Source organism: Theobroma cacao, chromosome 6, assembly GCF_053813885.1.
Source record: "Theobroma cacao isolate CCN51 chromosome 6, ASM5381388v1, whole genome shotgun sequence".
In the NCBI taxonomy this organism is placed as follows: domain Eukaryota; kingdom Viridiplantae; phylum Streptophyta; class Magnoliopsida; order Malvales; family Malvaceae; genus Theobroma; species Theobroma cacao.
In genome coordinates, this window is record NC_142644.1 from 30,643,034 (window position 1) to 30,659,967 (window position 16,934).

The 16,934-nt window shown below is 34.6% G+C and overlaps 4 protein-coding genes across 5 annotated transcripts; 1 reads left to right on the forward strand and 3 right to left on the reverse strand.

Moving 5' to 3' along the window:
* Nucleotides 1-2,316: 2,316 nt before the first annotated feature.
* On the reverse strand, nucleotides 2,317-4,505 carry LOC148762291 (cysteine-rich receptor-like protein kinase 10). The gene is made up of 5 exons (XM_088807232.1): nucleotides 4,371-4,505; nucleotides 4,028-4,238; nucleotides 3,678-3,915; nucleotides 2,711-2,861; nucleotides 2,317-2,633 (listed from the first exon to the last, which is right to left on the reverse strand). Exons 1-5 carry the CDS (start codon nucleotides 4,482-4,484, stop codon nucleotides 2,325-2,327), a joined length of 1,023 nt encoding a protein of 340 aa, XP_088663358.1. The 5' UTR covers nucleotides 4,485-4,505; the 3' UTR covers nucleotides 2,317-2,324.
* A 1,360-nt stretch (nucleotides 4,506-5,865) lies between these two features.
* Nucleotides 5,866-6,624, reverse strand: EP1 (receptor-like protein kinase-related family protein). The gene has a single exon (XM_088807679.1). The coding sequence runs from the start codon at nucleotides 6,622-6,624 to the stop codon at nucleotides 5,866-5,868; it is 759 nt and encodes a 252-aa protein (XP_088663805.1).
* Nucleotides 6,625-8,547: 1,923 nt separating this feature from the next.
* LOC18597077 (cysteine-rich receptor-like protein kinase 15) lies at nucleotides 8,548-12,617 on the reverse strand. Of its 2 annotated transcripts, XM_088807243.1 has the most exons (8): nucleotides 11,837-12,617; nucleotides 10,687-10,794; nucleotides 10,396-10,607; nucleotides 10,018-10,228; nucleotides 9,830-9,895; nucleotides 9,658-9,727; nucleotides 9,050-9,200; nucleotides 8,548-8,976 (listed from the first exon to the last, which is right to left on the reverse strand). In XM_088807243.1, the coding sequence occupies exons 1-8, from the start codon at nucleotides 12,600-12,602 to the stop codon at nucleotides 8,668-8,670; spliced, it is 1,893 nt and encodes a 630-aa protein (XP_088663369.1). In that variant the 5' UTR covers nucleotides 12,603-12,617; the 3' UTR covers nucleotides 8,548-8,667. The 2 variants fall into 2 exon arrangements, with proteins under 2 accessions (XP_088663369.1, XP_088663368.1); XM_088807242.1 differs by having other exon boundaries at nucleotides 9,658-9,895.
* Nucleotides 12,618-13,094: 477 nt separating this feature from the next.
* On the forward strand, nucleotides 13,095-16,794 carry LOC148762293 (cysteine-rich receptor-like protein kinase 15). The gene is given in 9 exon segments (XM_088807246.1): nucleotides 13,095-14,213; nucleotides 14,719-14,844; nucleotides 14,934-15,055; nucleotides 15,158-15,368; nucleotides 15,460-15,697; nucleotides 15,842-15,992; nucleotides 16,102-16,315; nucleotides 16,318-16,363; nucleotides 16,710-16,794. Coding segments are annotated over 9 exon segments (1,995 nt in total). The 5' UTR covers nucleotides 13,095-13,396; the 3' UTR covers nucleotides 16,780-16,794.
* Nucleotides 16,795-16,934: the final 140 nt, after the last annotated feature.

Below are 16,934 nucleotides of genomic sequence, written 5' to 3' on the forward strand. Positions count from 1 at the left end.
AATAAATAAATAAATAAATGATAATATTAAAAAATCATAATACAAATATAAAAATTATAAAAAGTAAAAATGAATTATGAAGAAGAATAAAGAAATAAAAAAATATATAATAATAAAAAGAAATAGAAATAATAAATAAATAATAAAATATACATTTTTTGAGTAATTTCACTTAAAAGGGGTAAAGAGTTGCCACTTTTAGGTAGGTCACTTAAATTTGGAGATCGAAACGGATTTTCACCGAAGCGTCGGGATAAATTTTGAACTCTATACTCCAATACCTATTAATTCAAATAATTGTTTAAAAATATAAAATGAAATAATAAATAAATATAATAAATAATAAAAAGATAAAAAATAATAAAATTGCAAATAACATGCATTAAAGAAAAAATTTTAATAATAAACACGTAAACAAGGCAATAAATCATCTTGAACTATTAAATACATTATCACATGAATTTTAACTAACTAAATCAATAAACGTGATCATATAGGTATCATCATCTTATACTGTCATAGTATGCCACATTCTTCTTGTTAATGGGGCGAGAATCCGATGATAGGATTTTCCCGAGGAGCTTGTAGAGACGAGTTCTTTCGGGGATATCTCTAGGTGAGAAAAATTTCGAGACTTCACCAAAGCGTTGAGATGGTCTTCGAATGATTTTCCAATAAAAGATTGCCGACCCCATTATTTAAAATAAACAAGTCATGACATCATTTTACGCTTGCATCATGTGCACACGTAAAACCAAATAAAAAAATCAATTGGCCAATTTAATAAAAAATTAATTAATAAGCAGCGATTAAATCAATAGTAGGCTATAATAGGATAACTTAAGCTTAAATGGTACCATTCGTGGAACGGGCGCCACGGAGGTGCTAACCCTTCTCCGTGCGTAACCGCACTCCCGAACCCATCTCTAAAAGAAAAAAAATCGTGGATCAGTTCTCGTTCTTTCGACGGACCTAAAATTAATTTAGAACTTCGTCGATTAGAATCGGGTTAATAGGTGACCAATCACACCTAGATAAAAAAGATTGGTGGCGACTCCTAGATAAGTTAATTTTCGTCCGCGTCTGACGGTCGGGTTCTCTGACCAGCACGTTACGACAGAGTTGCAGTTGTTATATAAGAAATTAGCTGTTGCTGCACTGTGGAGACTGAGCAAGCAAAGGAAGATGCAAAATAAAGGGGTCATCGAAACCATGGGGACGATCAGCTCTTGCTATTTTCTTTTGTTTGGAAAGGGGTTTAAATAAGCACTTGCTTCTTCTGGATGAATAACGTCTCCGCTTCAATAATTTACTTATTTGGTGGCTAGTTTTACTGTCAATGTATGATTTAATCAGTTTATTTTATAAGCAAAATTTTCCACATTCTAGAGATTCGAGATGTGAAAGCAGTGAATAATGGGAAGCTTCTCCTTGCAATTGAACTTTGTGAAGCAGTTTCCCTTTGTAATTGTGTATATTCTTCCTTTTGCGCAAGCCAAATGTCTGTAGAAGTCTTTAACAAACAGCTAAAGACTTTGGATGACATGATGACTTAATGCTAATAACATCATCTTTAAAAAAATATATAGTAATGGGAAGCTTCAAGGTGTGATTGTAAAATGAAAATCTTGGAAATCTCTAATATGAAATTTCCTCGAATCGAATGCATTGATGCCCCTAGTTGAACATTCTATCTTAACTATCTATACTAATATATGATATGCAAACAAAAATTAATTAAAATCAAAAGACATAGATATCATCATTTTTTAAATTGATGATTATGATTATAGTTTAAATTGCAGGTTGACGCCATTGAATGCAGAAGACTTGGAATTTTATGCCCAAAATCGGGTGGATAAGTCAAGGACGCGTAATGCTGGCAGTCAATAAGGAGAGAGATAGACAGTCCATTTTTATTGGAATTTATGCCCATTTTGGTTCAATTTTAAACTCAAGTCAGGATAGTATAAGAATACGACGAAGTCAATACAACCAGTCATTCCGCCCTCCCATCATAATGAGCCAAACACACAGAGAACTTTTTCTACGATTAGGTGGAGAAGAAATTCCATCCAGTTTCTCTTTCGTTTAAGTGAAGAAAAAACCCCATTTCTCCAAGTTTTTAACATGAATTAAACTTCTTGACGCCAATCGATTCAGAGAAGCAAATTGGTCGTTCGTGTTCTAATATCCAACTCACACTTGCCATTAGGAAATAAAAAAGAGAAATTAGTCGTTCAGGTAGTGAAATAAAGAAATGTTCATGAATCCTAAAAAGAAAGAAGAAGAAATAAAGGAATATATATGCACCCTCTAATCAATCATCGAGGTGACAAATTTGAAATTGTAACCTCATTAACAGAATATATTCTATCATTTGAAGTGGGTTCAGTTGGTTCTGCGACAACACGTCCAACAGAAAATGCAGGTTCTGCTGGTCGAGGAAGTGTTATGGTCTCGCTTTCCAACATGACAATCACAGATGTCATTCTAGGTCTGTCTGCTGGGTCTTCTTGCACGCATAATAGGCCAATATGGATGCATTTAAGCACCTCAGTGGCAACACACGACTGCACAAGGAGCTGATCTATTAGCTTCATTCCTTGACCTTTAGACCATAGTTTCCATGCCTACAATTTTTACTTAAAATCAGCATATATGGCAGATTCATCTAATCTTTGAAGATAAAGAGAGGACCATAACGTACAAAAGTTAGGAGGCTTTCACCATGCTCTGATAGATGAAAACCATTATTCTTTTTTCCACTTATAATCTCTAGCAAAAGGACTCCAAAACTGAAAACATCAGATTTGATAGAAAAAAGTCCTTCCATAGCATATTCGGGTGCCATGTATCCGCTGTTTCAGTTCATAAGATGCAATTATAAAAAGACACAAAATAGAGTTAGATGCTCTACAAAAAATTTTAGAAAGAGAGAATCAGTATTAAATATGAACATTCAACATTGTACTATTATGAATCAATAGTAATTAGATGCGGCAGTGATGAATTGTCCACGGCTTGGTTATTATCAAGAGAGATGACATGTCGAAAATGAACAACAAAAAGACAATGGTAAAATACACTAACATCATCAACTTTTAACCATAATTATATGCAGGTCCGTTAGTTTCCAAAGTGGACTTTTTCTCCAAAAAAATATTTTTGCTAGACGCATAAGTCCTATCGTTAATCAATCGTCAATGTTTTTGTTAGTTTGATAACGTAGTAATATTTTTAAGATAATTTTACTTTTCATTAATTTTAAAAATTACTACTATATAAATTATAATTTTTCATTTTTAAATCTTCTCTTTTTCAAAAAACAAAAAAAAAAATCTTTCCAGCCACCCATAACTAACAACACTCCCTAGAGGAACACAAAATCAGTGGTGAGCACGGCCCAAGGTGATGGGTGGCCAATCGATGTAAGGGAACGTCGCCGGTCAGCTTGAAAGAAAGGAAAAGGGTGGAAAAAACAGCATTTTAGACATTTCATGTTTTACACATTTGGGACAAAGTGTCCTTTTCGAAAACTAGTGGACCCGTGTATAATTATGATTAAAAGTTAAGTGTGTTAGTGTATTTTACCTAGAAAACAATGTCAAACTACAAAAAGCATATAATCCTGTAAGCTTAAAAGGCAATGAGTTCGGAAGAATGCATAGACTTACTATGTTCCAACTACTCTATTTGTATTTGCTTGATTTTGATCTCCATCAAAAATTCTTGCCAGACCAAAATCTGAAATTTTGGGATTCATCTCATGATCAAGTAAAACATTACTTGCTTTAAGATCTCTGTGAATAATTCTAAGACGAGAGTCCTCGTGTAAATACATGATACCTCGAGCAATTCCTTTTATAATACTGAATCGTTTTAGCCAAGATAGTTGTGCCGCCATGCTCGAATCTGACAAAGGCCCCAAAAGGGAAAAAAAGAAAAACAACAAAATAATGACTAGTTAACTTTTTCATTACAAGGCAGTGTTGTTAGTTAAAAATTCAAGGTTGAAGAGTCAAACCAAACAGGAAAACGTCAAGGCTTCTGTTGGGCATGAATTCATACACCAGCAACTGTTCGTTTTGCTCTAAGCAGCATCCTAAGAGCCTCACCAAATTTCTATGCTGTAATCTGGCAATTAACATGACTTCATTCTTGAACTCAAGCAGCCCTTGACCAGAAGTTCTTGAGAGCCTTTTAACTGCAATTTCTTTACCATCTGGTAGTGTTCCCTGGAAGAATTTATTAATTTATGTAACATACTACAATTCAACTAAAAATGTCTCAAGATACTTTGTTCACTCACATGAAGCTTTAATCATATTACGCAATTAATTTATGAATCAAGCTTTAATCACAATTACCTTGTATACAAGACCAAATCCACCCTCTCCCAGCTTATTTTCATCACAAAAATGATTTGTCGCGGCATGTAGAATATCCAATTGAATTGAAGGAAACTCTTGAGATCTCGACATCTTTTCTTCACTAAAATTTTCTCTTGAGTGCTCATTGCGAATACTTCCCCCAACCAAGTCAAGGAATTGAACTTCTTGACTATTTTCATTATCCTCTGTAATAAAATGTAAATGTGATTCACTCCAAAAAAAATATGTAAATGTGATTGGCGTAACAATATAACACTAATTTTTTATGCCTAGCCAAGATTAATCCAGTGGTTACCTTGAATGTTTCTTCTCCTCCAGATGAAGAAACCACAAGCAGAAAATAGAGCTAGCCCAATAGTCGCTGATAAACTTGCACCCAGCGGAATCCACTTTGATTTTTTTCGTTTTTTTACTCCTGATTAAGGGAACATATTCTCAATTCAGCTCATTGTTATCCTCATTAATATAGGGACAAGTCGTTGTATTGATAACAGCGGAAAGTGAGAATGATTTTTTTTTTTTTAAACGTAAGTGAGAATGAGTTTTCTTTGACTTTTCAAACGAGACATTAATTTGAGACAATTTAAAAAATGCAATCAGGACAATATTTAAAAGACGAGTTAAATGAAATAATAGTATAATTTGGGTGCATTGGAAAAAGTAGTAAATATTTTATTATGAAAGCAAGAGAGAGGGCATGCATGAAAACAAATTATAGAGAAAAATTCAGCTATCTTGAAAAATCAAGTATGAGAAACAAAATCAATCAATGTTTTTGTAATTGGTTGAATTCTGCTGAGCAAAATTTTCCACATTCTAGCTAGAGATTCAAGATGTGAAAGGAATATATAATGGGAAGCTTCAAGGTGTGATTGCAAAATGAAAAGTCCAGGGAATTTCTAACATGAAATTTCCACGAATTACATGCCTTGATGTCGATAGTTGAACATTCTATCTAATAATCTATACTTTTATATGAAATGCAAACAAAAATTAATCCAAACAAAAAAACATATAGAATGCTAATAAAAAGTAATTCAAATTATCTTCATCTTCTAAAATATTAATGATTATGGTTATAGATTTTTTTTTATCAACGATTTTACTAAGGAGTAATCTAAAAATAATTATTATTATAATTATTAATAATAAAAATACTTTGTTCAATACATTAAAAATGATCAAATTCATTGCATTAACTGTTATGTATATTTAATACGTATGAGACTTTTTGCTTAAATAACACCTTATGATGAAGAAAAAGCTCCTACTTGTTTTTAGATGGTAGAGAAAGTCTACTCATAAAGATTACTACCTTTTCTCTCTTCTGAATTAATTTAAGCTTCGAATTTACCTGGGTGGCCCTCTCAATTATTTATCCTATTAATTATATTTAATTCAACTAGTTTACCTTAGATTGTGGTGCTTGAGGGGAAGGAAGAACTGGTATCTTTGATGACATAAATTATATTTAATGAACTACTTTACCTGTAAAAGGGTACAATTCATATCTGACGTTACAGCTCGGAAATATGACTCTGCCCCCTCGTCTTCCATGGCAGCAAATTGGAAGGTAAGAAATAGCTGTTTGAAGGCAGGTATAACAATTGAACGCAGATAAATCCGGTGTGCATTGAGCCAGTGTGTAAATCGTTGAAAAACTGGTGATATTGGCTTCTTCAGTAGCAAACTTTTTCCCTGACTGATCATCAGCAGCCCGTGTGGCTATCTCTTGCATCGTGTTTCCAAGCAACTCCATGAATTGGTCTGGTTCTGAAACATTCCCTGTATTCAATAGTAGCAAACCAGGGTCTCTTTGCCATATGGAGAAGAAAGACCGGTTGGAGTAACGTAAGGTGCACTCGTCGTAGCAAATCAAAGCCGTTTTCTGCTCGGGGCAACGTTGAAGGATCTCGCCGGCCGCTGTGCTAACACATTCTTGACAGGTATCTTGAGTAACATTGCCACGGCAGAGAAAGAGGCCATAAACAATATCCGGAGCGTCTCGGCCAACCGTGAGGTTGTAAAATCCACTTTCACGAGTAGAGTTAGATTTAAGAGATGAGAGAAGGAAATTGAGGTTTTGCTGATAAGCGCTATTCGCAGTGTAAGTAGTTGTATTTGAGTCGCAGTAATTATATAAGAAATTAATTGCTGCTGCACTTTTGAGACTGGGCAAGCAAAGGAAGATGTAAAATAAAGGGGTCATGGAGATTTCAATCGAAACCATGGTGATGATCAGCTCTTGCTATTTCCTTTTTTTATTATTTAGTAGTGGAAAGGGGCTTAATAAGCACTTGCTTCTTCTGGGTGAATAGCATCTCCACTTCAATAATTTACGTATTTGGTGGCTAATTTTACTACAATGAAAAATCAAAATGAATAAATAATTAAAACCTAATATCCTATGTAATAGTTTAATTTATTTTTATAAAATTGACTCACACAGTTTATTATTAAAAAATTAAGTGCTTTTTTTTTAAAAGTAAAAAATTAGATGCTTTTTATATATAACTCTTTGAAAATATTGTTGTATTCATATTCAACAGACGCATTTTTTATTTAACTTAAAAAAAGATAATAAAAGTAAAAATTAGATGCTATTTTATTCGCATTCAACGTGCTTATTGTGATGAGTTGCTTTGTTGCATATATCGTTGCGCTTTTGATCTGAAGGATTTTTGATAGGATTGCTGATGATTTCATAGGTCTGGTATTTTTGATATTGTAGGTACAGGGGTGTTTTTTGGTTTGATAAGGTACCCTGCTATATGTGATTTGTAACAGGGTACTTAATCTATCATGCTTACAGGCAAGGTTTTTGTTTTTCTGGCCTGAACTGTACAGATCTATAATTTCATTAATATAGTTAAATGCCTTTTAAAAAAACAAAGTAACAATCAGGTATAGTTTAAATCATACATAAATTGTTAAGACCATTGAATTAACGCAGAAGACTTTGAATTTTACACCCACAGTCGGGTGGAAATGATATTTGGATTCCTCAAATCCTCATGCATTTCTTCTTCTTATTGGTAATTGATTTTTTTGGTAAGCAAAATTTTCCAACATTCTAGAGATTCAACATGTGAAAGCAACAAATAATCCCAAGATTCATGATGTAATCATAAAAATGAGAAAGTGTTGGGAATTTCTAACATGAAATTTCCTTGAATTGCATGGGCGTGATGCCGATAGTTGAACATTCTATCCGATTTTTTTTTTTTTTTTTTTGCCAAGCCAATCATAGATTTCATTAGAATTAATTAATACGTACAAAAAAAAAGCCTGAAGACCATAGGTACAGCAATTGCAAGCAACAGATGAAAAGCACTCTCTGTTGCAAAGAACATAAACAAAAGAATATGAAATGTAAAAAAAATAATTAAAAAATAAAACACATAAATTACTTCATCTTCAAAATTAATGATTACCTAAAATTAATTATTGTTATGACTATTTATAATAAAAATTATTTTATATTAATGCACGTGAGAACATTTTTAAAAAATAGTACATTAATAAATGCACTTAATTTGAACCAAAAGATATAGATAAGATCAAACCTTATGAAGATATAGTATATTCTTGAATGTGCTACCCACATAAATTAGAAGGAAGTTGACGAAAATGCTCCTTCTTGTTTTTAGATGTTAGAGAACAGTCATATTTTGTCTTCTAAAGTGAAGCACGAAGAAGTGTTATCTCGCTTGCCCAAAGACTTTTATCTTCCTTGTGGGCTCATGGATCATGACATGATTTTTTTTTTTTTTTGTATTTCTCTTCTTTTCCATTGTTGATTATGAAGTTTAATTGGAACAAGCTTTTCTGATTACATTTTGAACTTAGATTGCTCTGTGTGCTTTCTGTTTGAAAGTCAGTGCTCCTTACAGGCTATGTTAATTTAATCTCATCGGAGTCTTAGGCATGTAAGTATATGCTTAATACAATTTACCTAGCTAGTGCCTCTTGGGCAAGAAGTGAAGGCGGGAGAAAGCCCATGATCCAGGTCCATTCTTATTTCTTTAGTTGGCATCTCGCCTTATGCAAATTTGTTGTGCTGATGAAATTGTTGCAAAATTCATGACATTGGATTCAGAATTTTCTTTTTTGTTGGAAAGCTCACTATCTCAGAGAGCATAATAAGCTTCTTGGTCTCAACAAGCTGTTTGGATCCTCATCTATGAAGATAAAGAATAGATAAGATGTAATATCATGTTCCATTGTTTTGTTGAAATAGTGTAGTAATTTTATGGATACATCCACTAATCAATCATCGAGGTGACAATTTTGAAATTGTAACGTCATTAACAGAACAGATTATATCATTTGAAGTGGGTTGAGTTGGTTCTGCAATAACTCTACCAACAAAAAATGCAGGTACTGTTGGCCGAGGAAGTCTTATGGTCTCGCTTTCCAAAATGACAATCACAGATGTCATGCTAGGTCTGACTGCTGGGTCTTCTTGCACGCATAATAGCCCAATATGGATGCATTTAAGCACCTCAGCGGCCACACATGACTGCGCCAGGTGCCGATCCAAAAGCTCCATTCCTTGACCTTTAGACCATAGTTTCCATGCCTACAATTGTTACTTAAAATTAGCATGACGGATTCATCTAATCTTTGAAGAGAAAAAGAGGATAAAAACGTACAAAAGTCAGGAGGCTTTCACCGTGCTCTGAAACATGAAAACCATTGTTCTTTTGTCCACTTATGATCTCCAGCAAAAGGACTCCAAAACTAAAAACATCAGACTTGATAGAAAAAAGTCCTTCCCTTGCATATTCAGGTGCCATGTATCCACTGTTTCAGTTCATATAAAGCAATGAAAATAAGATAAAATATAGAATTAGATGATCCATAGAAAATTTTAGAAACAGAGAATCAATATTAAATATGAACATTCAACATTGTACTATTATGAATCAATCAGATGCCTCAGTGTTGAACTGTGTGTGGCTTGGTTGTAATTAAGAAAGATGATATGTCAAAAAAAAAATCCTTGAAAGATATTGACAAAAATTCAAAAAGGAAATTAAAGAAAAGGGAAGATAGAGTGCCCCTAAATTGAAGGCGGGCTAATTAATTGTATTTTGCATATATTCATAAACATAAGAACAATGATGATATTAATTGAAGGAGTGATTACAAGAGGGATGATATGTCAAAAATGAATAATAAAAAAAATTGTCAAACTAGAAAAGGTATGTAACCCCATAAGCTTAAGAGGCAATGAGTTGGGAAGAAGATGAAGACTTACCGTGTTCCAACTAATCTACTTGTATTTGCTTGATTTTGATCTCCATCAAAAATTCTTGCCATGCCAAAGTCTGAAATTTTGGGATTCATCTCATGATCAAGTAAAACATTACTTGCTTTAAGATCTCTATGGATAATTCTAAGACGAGAATCCTCATGCAAATACATGATACCTCGAGCAATTCCTTTTATAATATTAAATCGTTTTTGCCAAGACAATTGCGCAGCCATACTTGGATCTGATGAAGGCCCAAAAAGAAAAAAAAAGAACAGCAAAAACAATGACAAGTTAACTTTTTCACCCTTATTTCATTTACAGGACTGTGTTGTTAGTCAAAGGTTCAAGGTTGAAGAATCAAACCAAACAGGAAAACGTCAAGGCTTCTGTTGGGCATGAATTCATATACCAGCAACTTTTCGTTTTTCTCCAAGCAGCATCCTAAGAGCCTCACTAGATTTCTATGTTGTAATCTAGCAATTGACATGACTTCATTCTTGAACTCAACCAGCCCTTGGTGAGAAGTTCTTGAGAGCCTTTTGATTGCAATTTCTTTACCATCTGCTAGTGTACCCTGGTAGAATTTATCAAGTTATGTAACATACCACAATTCAACTGAAAAATGTCTCCAGACTATGAAATATTAACATACTTCCTTCACTCGTATCAGGCTCATATCATATTACACAAGTAACTTATGCATCAAACATTAAATAGTACTAAAATTCCTAACCTAGTTACCTTGTAAACAGGGCCAAATCCACCCTTCCCTAGCTTATTTTCATCAGAAAAGTGATTTGTCGCTGCATGTAAAATATGCAATTGAAAGGAAGGAATTAGCTTATGAGATCTCGCCCCTTTTTCTCCACCAGAATCCTCGCTTGTATACTCATTGCGAAATCTTCCCTCTACTAAGTCAAGTAATTGAACTTCTTGGCTAATTTCTTTATCCTCTGTAATAAAACATAATGTGGTTGGCATAACAATATTACACTAATTTGTAATGCCAGGCAGGATTAATCCAGTGCATACCTTGAATGTTTCTCCTCCTCCATATGAAGAAACCACCAGCAGAAAATAAAGCTAGCCCAAGAGTTGCTGATAAACTCGCACCAAGCGGAATCCAGATTGATTTTTTATCTGATTAAGGGTACATATTCTCAAGTCAACTCATTGTAATCCTCATGAAAATAGGGAGAGAGTAGTTTGATAAGAAGGCAGTTTTCAATCCATTGCTGAGCAAAACAGTTTTCAATCCATTATTTTTAATACATCTTTAATCAGTATTTATGAGTATAAGTTCCACAAGTCAATAGGTGCATCTATAAAACAAATTCTTGAAAGATAATGACAAAATTCAAAAAGGAAATCAAAGAAAAGGGAAAGATAGAGTGCCCCTAAATTGAAGGTGGGCTAATTAATTGTACTTTGCATATATTCATAAACATAAGAACAATACTGATATTAATATGAACGTAGGTAACCATAATCTTTTAGTATTTAAGTTGAATTTAGACTTTAATTTATTAAAATATTTCTTTTCTAAACTGTCCTTAACTTGAAAAAGAGAAAACTAAAGAAATCAGTTATGTATAGTTATGGGATAATAAGAGACACTTTTTTTTTTTTTTTGGATAAGCCAAGTCATTGTATTGATAATAAGGAAAAGAAAAAATGATTTTTCTTTGACTTTTTCAAATGAAACATTTACAAGACAAGTTAAATGAAAACAAGAGAGAGGGCATAAATGAAAAAAAAAATATTATAAAGAAGAATTCAGCTGTCTTGAAAAATCATGCATGAAAAACAAAATCAATCAATGTTTTTGGTAATTTGATTATTTTTTTCTGAGTAAAATTAATTTTCGACATTCTAGAGATTCAAGATATGAAAACAACAAATAATAAGCTTCAAGGAATGATTTTTTTTTTTTTTTGAAAAATGGTTGATTTATATATCTCAATTCAAAAAGTGCCCCTAACCAAAACTTAATGGACAACCAGCATCAATTCAAGGAGTGATTGTAAAATGGAAAATCCTAGAAATTTCCTCAAATTACATGCATTGGTACCGAGAGTTGAACATTCTATCTAATGATCAATACTAATATATGAAATGCAAACATTCTTTATTATATGTACTTAAAATAATTGATTAATTATATTTAATTCCGCTACTTTACCTTGAGGGTCAGCTGTGATCCGGTAAAAAGGGTACAATTCATATCTGATGTTACAGCTCTGAAGCACAACCCTGCCTCCTGGTTTTCCAAGGCAGCATATTGGAAGATAAGAAATAGCTGTTTGAAGGCAGTTATAACAACTGGACACAGATAAATCCGTTGTGCATTGAGCCAGTGTGTAAAACTTTGGGAAACTATTGAAATCGGCTTCCTCAGTAGCAAACTTTCGTCCTGACTGATCATTAGCAGCCTGCCCGGCTATTCCTTTCGTCGTGTTTTCAAGCAACGCCATGAATCCGTCTGGTGTTGAAACATTACTGGTATTGGACGTATACAGAACAAATTCCATTTTCCACTGGGAGAAGAAAGACCGGTCGGAGTAACGTATGGTGCACTCGTCGTAGACAATCAAAGCCGTTTTCTGGTCGGGGCAAAGTAGAACTATCTCACCGGCAGCCGTGTTAACGCATTCTTGACAGATATCTTGGGTGACATCACCACGGCAAAGAAAAAGGCCATAAACAATATCCGAAGGGTCTTGGCCAACCTCGAGGTTGTAGAATCCACTTTCAACAGTAGAGTTGGATTGAAGAGATGATAGAATGAAATTGAGGTTTCTCTGATAAGTGCTGTTCCGAATGTAAGTAGTTGTACCTGCAGATGGGCAGTTGGCATATAAGAAATTAACTGCTGCTTCACTGTTCAGACAGGACAAGCAAAGGAAGATGTAAAATGAAAGGGTCATGGAGATATGAAACGAAACCATGGTGATGATCAGCTCTTGCTATTCTTTTAGTATTGGAAAAGGGGTTTAAATAAGCACTTGCTTCTTCTGGGTGAATAAACTTCAAGAATATACATACGTAGTTGGTGGCTAATTTTACTATAAATCATACATAAACTGTTGAGAAAATAATAATTTCTATTTATAAAAATAAGCAAATAAAATAACAAGAGGTTAATGAATAGTAGAATTAATTAGGCTTTTCAAAAAAAATTAGTAGCATTAATTTGGCTTAATTATAAGAAAAGGGCAAGTTAACACCATTGAATTAATGCAGAAGACTTTGAATTTTATGCCCACAATCGGGTGGAAATGTCAAGGACGCGTAATGCTTGTTCAAAAAAAAGACAGGGAAAGAGAATATGGTCAATTGTTAACTCAGTCAGAGTAGTACCCAGCGTAGGCAGGGAGATTAATTCATTAGTGACGAGTCTCATGTCTTTCGATTAGTATTAGCACCTTTTATTGTTTTAACTGACATAAGATATTTGTTGAGGCACTTGAAATAAATCTTTAGAACAAATCAGTGTTGTAAATATTTCCTCTGTCTTCAATAATTACATCGCCTCAACTCCATACTTGGACAATTTTCTATACCATCTTAGTTCCTTTTGACAAGCAATTAATCTTCCTATTCAGCAAATCCTGACACAAAATCATCCAATCTCCATTGGAGGAGCACTGTCCATTTAAATGCAAAAGCTCTGAAAATCATAGCTCCAACGAGCTTGTAAGAAGCACAAGCAGCATAAACCCTGTACTCCGCAGGCAGGGCAATGGATTGCTCACGGCAGTTTTTCTTCTCTTCTTTAATTGTTACATTCCTTCTTAGTCTTACCGTTGCCCAACAACAGCTTGTCAACTATTTCTGTTTAGACACAAGTGGCAGTTTCACCAGAAGCAGCACTTACGAGGCAAACCTCAATCGCGTGCTGTCATCTTTCTCCTCGAACACAGCAAATGATTATGGGTTCTACAATATCTCATCTGGCCAAGGCTCCGAGGGAGCTAACGCAATCGCACTTTGCAGAGGAGATGTTAATTCGGGTGGTTGCCTCGACTGCATCAATAACGCAGCCACTGACCTCAGAAATCTCTGTTCCAACGAGAAAGAAGCAATTATCTGGTATGAAAATTGCTTGTTGCGCTACACAAATCGCTCCATCTTTGGTGTTGCGGAAACCAATCCTTCTTTCTACATGTGGAATGTAAACAACGTCACGGATCTGGATGCTTTTAATCAGGCCCTGATTGCTTTGATGGATAACCTAAGCACAAACGCTTCATCAGGCACTTCCCTTCGCAAGTTTGCAACGGGTAGTGCAGAAGTTACAGCTGCCCAAACAATATATGCACTTGTTCAATGCACTCCGGATTTGACCCGGCCCGCATGCAGCTCTTGCTTGTCTCAGGCTATTGCACTGCTTCCGAGTTGCTGTAATAGTAAACAAGGAGGCATGGTATTTGGGCCTAGCTGCAATTTAAGATTTGATATTAAACGCTTCTATAATCTTGCTACTGCTGATGCACCATTACCACCGTCATCAGCACCACAATCCCCACCTTCTCCCCCGAGCTCGAAACGTACAAGAGGTACCGTGTCTGGTTTGTTTTGTTTTGTTTCTTTGATAGGGTACAGCCAAAACTCAAGTTTTTGTTTAGGGCCTGTTTCTTTTGAGGTTGGTGCCAATTTCTTTTTGAGCGGCTTGTTTTTTGCAGTGGTACAGTTCAGCTCTTTCAAAGCTAGCTTTTATGCCAAAATGGGTCTTTCACCATTACTGTTTAAGACTCCCCATGGCATTCTAGCTTTTCTCATTAATAAAACACCAACTTTCAAAAAAAAAAAGTTTAACAGTTGTTTTCTTTTCCCCAGCCATATGTCTTACTGCAGAAAGTGCAATTTGGTGTGCACTGACTGGATTCAAGAATTTCTCTATCTTGAAAATTTTCTTCTCGTAGAAAACAGGGGAAGAGGGTTTCTCCAAATTAATTAATGAAAGGATACTTTCATGCCCTTTTGCTGATGCAATTGCTAGAGTAGTACCAAAGTTCACTATTTCAGCACTCGTACGGGAAGTTCATTTTTTGAATTTTGCAGGAAAAATGAGTAATTCATATCGAACTATTATCATCATAACCGTCCCGGCTGCTGCTTTTGCGGTACTTCTCATCTCCAGCTGCATCTTCTTTTTAAGGGTGAAAAAGTCAAAGGCGAAAGCTGAAAGTAAGTAAAATAATCGGTTTATTGGGTTTTATTTTTATTTTTTTGTTTACTTGTTCTTTTCCTTTTGAAACCTTGTTGAATGAATTTAGTTTGTGATGAAATCGGAAGTGCAGAGTCCTTGCAATATGATTTCAGCACCATTAGAGCTGCAACAGATGACTTTTCTGACACAAATAAGCTCGGACAAGGTGGATTTGGTACAGTTTATAAGGTAAGATACAAACGATCGTTCATAAGAAATAAAAATGAAAGGTATTGCATCAAACAATAAGTTCAATTAGCATATACATGATTCAATCTGGTGTCTTCTCAGGGCACAATTGCCAGTGGAGAATTAATAGCAGTAAAAAGGCTGACTACAGATTCTGGACAAGGAGATCTAGAATTCAAAAACGAGGTTCAGTTAGTGGCCAAGCTTCAGCACAAGAATTTGGTTAGGCTCCAAGGTTTCTGCCTGGAGGGAAATGAAAGGCTACTCATCTATGAGTTTGTGCCTAACGCAAGTCTGGATCAATTCTTATTTGGTATGTTATATCAGTGTATTGTACAAGCATAAACTAACACTCTAACATCCTCAAGATATTGTTTCACTAATTCGGATTTATGGTGATGCAGATCCAGTTAGGCGTGCATATTTGGACTGGGAAAGACGACACAAAATCATTGGAGGCATTGCTCAAGGACTTCTCTACCTTCATGAAGATTCTCGACTCCAAATTATTCATTGTAATCTCAAAGCTAGCAACATCTTATTAGATGCAGAACTAAATCCTAAAATTTCAGATTTTGGCATGGGAAGATTGTGTGCACTTGATCAAACTCAAAGTGTTACTAGTAGAATTGAGGGAACAAAGTAAGTACTAAAATGATCACATTTGTTAAACTGCCCTCCATCATGCAAATAACAAAATCATCAATTAGCTGATACTTGATCCTTAGATAAATCAAATGATTCAAATATTCGATTAGTCATGTGTTTTTTTGTATGGACTTGCAGTGGATACATGGCACCTGAATATGCATTGCATGGTCAATTTTCTATCAAGTCTGATGTTTTTAGTTTTGGTGTACTACTTTTAGAGATTTTATGTGGTCAAAAAAATAGTGCTTTTTGTGTCGGGGAGAATGTAGAAGATCTTCTAAGCTATGTAAGTATTAATATCCTTTGTCCCTTCATACGAGGTTAACTCATTGAAATTTATTCAAAGCATTTCAAGAATGTACTCTTTGATAATTAACATGAATTGAATCCTGCAGGCCTGGAGAATTTGGAAGGATGGGACAGCATTGAAACTTGTAGATCCCATTTTGGGGGAAGCTTCAAGAACTCAAGTGACGAGATGCATCCACATTGGGCTGCTTTGTGTTCAAGAAAATGCAGCGCAGAGACCAAACATGGCTTCAGTTGTTCTGATGCTTACTAGCGACTCTGTCACTGTCCCACTACCCTCAGAACCTGCATTTTTCGTGCACAGCAACACTCGCAAGACTTAAATTCAGGAGCAACAGAATCCACTCAATCCAGATGACCACATAATTCGATTGTATTTCCTAGTGATGAGCAAGTTGATATCTTAACAATTTATCACAATTTCTTTCTTTTTTTTTTCTTTTGGTATTAGGGGAAGAGGAGAGTTTAATGCTAAACCTCGATTTTCTTAAAATAGATATCAACCGTTAGATAACCTTGATTTTTTTTTTTTTTTTTTTTTTTTTGCTCAGCTTAGATAAGCTTGAATTGTTAATGCTACATAATTATTAATACAAAAAAAAAATAATGGAGGGTTGGACTGCCAAAAAGGACAAGACAATGCTTTCATGGACATAAGTAAAATAATGAATTATTAAGATGAACAATATCAGACAAAACCAAACAAAGTACCTGCCGCTGTCTCAGAAAATGAGATTTCAATTACTGAGCTGGGATCAAGATAGCAAAGCAGGTCAGATTTGTAAGCATTTTTGTGTAAAAATTCAGTATCTGTCACAATTTCCTCTCTCTGCAGATTGAGCTGATTACACTTGGACCATCCTTTTCCCGTGTTGAATATTCAGGGGTTAATCAAATCTCTATGTAATAAATTTCTTTT